The sequence below is a fragment of the Garra rufa genome, chromosome 12 (assembly GCF_049309525.1).
Source record: "Garra rufa chromosome 12, GarRuf1.0, whole genome shotgun sequence".
Classification (NCBI taxonomy): Eukaryota; Metazoa; Chordata; class Actinopteri; order Cypriniformes; family Cyprinidae; genus Garra; species Garra rufa.
The window spans coordinates 11,218,707-11,223,924 of record NC_133372.1 but is presented as its reverse complement, the minus strand read 5'-3'; the positions used below and the strand labels follow the sequence as shown (position 1 = coordinate 11,223,924).

At 34.8% G+C, this 5,218-nt stretch overlaps 1 protein-coding gene across 1 annotated transcript; it reads left to right on the top strand.

The window, feature by feature from the left end:
* The first annotated feature begins 226 nt into the window (after positions 1-226).
* ccr7 (chemokine (C-C motif) receptor 7) lies at positions 227-3,724 on the top strand. Its single transcript, XM_073852352.1, has 3 exons — positions 227-302; positions 502-542; positions 2,287-3,724. The coding sequence occupies exons 1-3, from the start codon at positions 287-289 to the stop codon at positions 3,358-3,360; spliced, it is 1,131 nt and encodes a 376-aa protein (XP_073708453.1). The 5' UTR covers positions 227-286; the 3' UTR covers positions 3,361-3,724.
* The last annotated feature ends 1,494 nt before the right edge of the window (positions 3,725-5,218 follow it).

Here is a 5,218-nt window from a genome sequence, read left to right as displayed (position 1 = left end):
TAGATAATAGACTTTATTTTTAATTATTACTAGTTGGTTTAATTTAATAAACACCTAGAAAGTATTTAAAATGCTTGAGGACAACAATATGGTTATACAAAGGTAAGAAGAAGAAGTTGTTTTTCTTGAAACACAGTGCAGTCTGTGGTAAAAACCCTTTCCTCTGGTCTTGGCTTCAAAGTTATAAGTGGTGCTTCACCTTTTTTAACACAGCAGATGCAGAGCTCTCGCATTCACTGTGTTGTTCGCAGTCCTGACGAAACATTCAAAGAGAGAGTCTTAAATCATGCATGCGTTTACTGGTAAGCCTGGAAATTAATATGTTGACTTTAATATTAAACTGTTAAATGCATCAAATATACATTTTTAAAAAGTAAAAGGATTTGGTCAAAGAAGAGAATAATCTATTAGTGTAGTTCTAATTTTTTTTTTTTTTTTACTTTTTACTTGAAATCTATCATTTTGTGTACTTTTCTGACACGTTGCATTTCTCATTGACAGTTTTTTGCCCTTTGCTGCTGATATGGTCGTGCCAGATAAAGGTAATTCATGAAATAAACTAAGACAAACTGCACTCTCTTTATAACCTCTAAATCTAGATAGTTCACCCAAAAAATGAAATTATTTAAGAGTTTATTTAATCTACTCATAATTTCAAACCTGTATGACTCATATGCTTTTAGAGATTTGAGGCTGAATGAAAAAAGCAGTCACCATTTACTTTCGTTGCCCACGTTTTACACGCAGTGAATGCGAATGGTGACTAAGGCTGACGTTCTGACATGTGTTGTTACTACAGAAAAAAGCAAATCGATAAGACTTTACAATAAGGTTCTATTAGTTAACGTTGGTTAATGCTTAAACTAAGATTAGCTTGCAATGAGCAATAGACTTGTTACAGTATTATTTCATGTTTGTTAATGTTAGTTCATTGTTAGTTCATGTTAGCTCCATTAAATGATTAAGAACAGGTGCAATTTTAGCAATTAGTAAATGTTGAAAAAAAAACATTAAATTAGATTAATAAATGCTTTAGAAGGTTTTTCATTGTTAGTTTATGTAAACTAATGTATACTGTTGAAGTCAAAAGTCTTGCAGTCTAACGTCTTGCAGAATCTGTTGTTACCTGAGTTTTGTTTGTTGTTGTTTGCTTTTTTTATTGATAGTTGTTCATGAGTCCCTTGTTTGTCCTGAACAGTTAAACTGCCACTGTTGCTCAGAATATTCCTTCAGGTCCCACAAATTATTTGGTTTTTCAGCATTTTTGTGTATATGAACCCTTTCAAACAATGACTGAGATACATCTTTTCACACTGAGGACAACTGAGGGACTCATATGCAACTATTCCTTTTGAAGCTCACTGATGCTTCAAAATGAAACACAATGCATTGTGAGCTGGGGGGAGGGGGTGAAAACTTTTTGATTTTGAAGATCAGGGTAAATTTTTTATCTTCTGTAGCTTCTGAAGGGCAGTACTAAATGGAAAAAAATGATATTTAGGCAAAATGAGAAAAATATACACACCTTCTTTCTGTTTAAATATTTTCACCCCTGGCTCTTAATGCAGTGTTTTTTTCTTCTGGAGCATCAGTGAATGTTTGAACCTTCTGTGATAGTTGCATATGAGTCCCTCAGTTGTCCTCAGTGTGAAAAGATGAAATTAAAAATCATACAGTCATTGTTGGAAAGGGTCCAAATACACAAAAATGCTGAAACACCAAAGAATTTATGGGACCTGAAGGATTTTTCTTATGAACAGCGGGCAGTTTAACTGTTCAGGACAAACAAGAGACTCATGAACAACTATCACCAAACAAACAAACAAATAAAAACAAAAAAACATAGCTGTGGATCATTCAGGTAAGAACACGGTATTAAGAATCAAGGGGGTGTAAACTTTTGAACAAAGTCATTTTTATAAATTCAACTATTATTTTCTCTTGTGGACTATGTGTAAATGTCTTTAAAATATAAAAAAATAACATGCATTTTGTATGATCCCTCTTATTTTGGTCAAATAATTAACATTTTGCAAGTTCTGCAAGGTGTATGTAAGCTTTTGACCTCAACTGTAACAAGTGGAACCTTATTGCAAAGTGTTACCAGAAAAGATGCCAGAATTTCCATTTTTGAGAGAACTACTCATTAGACTTCTAATTCATTCATTAAATCCAAATTTGTATTCCTAAACAGATTTAGAGTGTAAATTCATTGGATAATGATGACTTTGAGTAACTCATTCTTTGAAAGGTTTTAGTGAACCTTCTCCATTACCTTTATTTCAGAAAAGCTGGTCCAATGAGTTCAATGAGACTACTGAACACCCTATGGACGAAAAACCAACAGAGTATGAGTATTCCACAGAAACGGTGGACTATGACGATCTTGAATTCATCTGCGACAGAGGCTCCAACCGTTCCTTCCGCGCCTGGTTCCTGCCCACCATCTACACGATCATCTGCCTCATGGCCCTTGTGGGAAACTTTCTGGTCATCCTGACCTACCTTTACTTCAAGAGGCTGAAGACGATGACTGACGTCTACCTGCTCAACCTAGCCATGGCTGACCTGCTGTTTGCAATCTCTCTCCCCTTCTGGGCAGCTAGTTTCATGAGCAAGTGGCATTTGGGTCCGATTCCATGCAAGGCCATGTTCACCATCTACAAGGTCAGCTTCTTCAGTGGCATGTTCCTTCTTACCTGTATCAGCGTAGATCGCTATTTCTCCATAACGAAGGCAGTCTCAGCTCATCGCTGTCGCTCCAGCGCTGTGTTTTATGGACAGGTGTCTTCTCTGGTGACTTGGGTGATGGCTGTGATCTTTTCGGTACCTGACATGGTGTTCTCTGAAGTTAACGTCAATGGCACCTGTACAGCAGATGGCAACAACTTTGCAGACTACCGCATTAGGATGCTGCTAAGTCAGATGGTCCTCGGTTTTATTCTTCCAGCGTTTGTCATGGGGTTCTGTTACATCTGCATCATCAAGACCCTTACCCAAGCCAAGAACTTTGAGAGGAATAAAGCCTTTAAGGTCATCATTGCAGTGGTATCTGTCTTTGTGTTCAGTCAGTTACCCTACAATGTAGTCATGGGAGTATACACTCAGGAAACAACAGATTGCAACAAGGACAAGAGTCGTCTTTACGCTTTGGATGTGACCAGAGCCGTGGCTTTCCTGCGCTGCTGTGTGAACCCTTTCCTGTACGCCTTCATTGGGGTAAAGTTTCGCAATGATCTCCTGAAGCTTCTGAAGGACTTGGGATGTATCAAAAAGAGCCACCTCATGTACACCCACTGCGGTAAACGAAGATCCTCTGTTGGCCTGGACACTGAAACCACAACAACGTTTTCCCCCTGAATGCTCCAGATTACAAAACAACAAAAATACTGACATTCTGCAAGTTTTGCTAGTTTTGCAGTGTTACTAGTGACATATTGTACAAAAACTTCCTGCTTTGTAACAATACGCTTTTCACTTGAATGCTCTTTGAGAGAAAAATGTCTTTCACTCTTTGTTATATGATATAGCTATTTTGTGTTCAATATATTGTTCTCAAAATCAGTATACTGTATATTATACATGTTTTAAAATATGAGATATCTTTAAAGGTAACTATCCACTAAGATGTGGAAAATCAGCATAATCAACATAATCCATTATGGTTTAACAGTTCTTAAAAATATGAATTTTCTTTTCTCTGTTTGAGATGTTACAAAACTGAATAAACATTCATTTTCTGAAATAACTGACTTGAGTTTTGTGTGTTAGAAACATTTGCACAACAAAATAGTTCCACCCTCTTGAATTGTGTACTAAAATATAGATAGTGTGCAAAATATAGATAGATTTCAGAGAAAATTTTTATTTCCTGTAGCTTCTGAAGGGCATTTAAAAAACTACATTTAAAAAATATTATATTTAGGCAAAATGAGAAAAATGTACACATCTTCTTTGTGTTCAAAAGTTTTCACCTCTGGCTCTAAATGCATTGTTTTGTCTTCTGGAGCATCAGTGAGTGTTTGAACCTTCTGTAATAGTTGCATATGAGTCCCTCAGTTGTCCTCAGTGAGAAAAGATGAATATTAAAAGCATACAGTCATTGTTGGAAAGGGTTCAAATACACAAAAATGCTGAAACAGCAAAGAATTTGTGGGACCCGCTGTTCTTAACAGAGCAGACAAGGGACTCATGAACGACTATCACCAAACAAACAAAAACACACACATCTGTGAATCATGGTAAGAATCAAGGAGGTGAAAACTTTTGAACAGGGTCATTTTTTATAAATTCAACTATTATTTTCTATTGTGGACTGTGGATGTAAAAGTCTTTCAAAAATAAAAAATAATATGCATGTTGTATGATATTTTGGTAAAATAATTAACATTTTGCAGGTTCTGCAAGGTGTATGTAAGCTGGTCCAATGAGTTCAATGAGACTACTGAAAACCCTATGGAATATTCAATAAATGTAATACTGCTTTAAATTTTAGTTTTTCCAAAAAAAAAAAAAAAAGTTTTTTAAATTTAATTGCATTTTTGTTTTTGTTTTTCTGAGCAAAAAATAAATATCATACATGTTTCCCTAATTTACAGAAGACCCACTAAAATGTCATTCAGTGTATCAATCTTGTCAGGCTTATGAAACTTATGACATTAAAAGACGAATTACTTTCACCCCAAATACTAATTAGTTATAATTCTACATTTTTTTAATTTGCTACTATCCTAGGTTTTGCCCATTTGTCAGTAACATTTTTTACTCATTTGAAACACAATCAAATTTAATATCCTCTCTTATTCTTTTATATTTTTTATATATTTTATATATTACACTGAAAATTATTTCGACATAATTTTGACATTTTATTCTCCAAAACATATTTGAAACCTTAAAAGTAGACACTTTACTTACATTTAATGTGCTTTCTATAGATATAAAATCACTTTTGTAAATTTATTTTGATGTGGACGTCTTAACATCTTTGTCCCACATTTAAAAACAACAACAGTGAACTATTCCCTCCTATGGTTTCTCACCTACCTAACTTGTTTGTGAAGAAGACATATATACCATTGTCTGTGGTCACAGTTGGTACTATGCATGCGGTTGTGGTGAGTCTGTGTTGAGTTTAAATTGTCCTGCTTGCAGAAAACTAATATACAGCTCAATTCAGTTTTCATTTATTCATTCTTAGATACTGGCCAAACATTTT

What these genes read in the sequence shown, in the direction of transcription:
- ccr7 (XM_073852352.1), top strand. An exon ending in TATGGTCGTGCCAGATAAAG is followed by an intron (nt 543 to 2,286) that starts GTAATTCATGAA and finishes CCTTTATTTCAG; the next exon opens with AAAAGCTGGTCCAATGAGTT.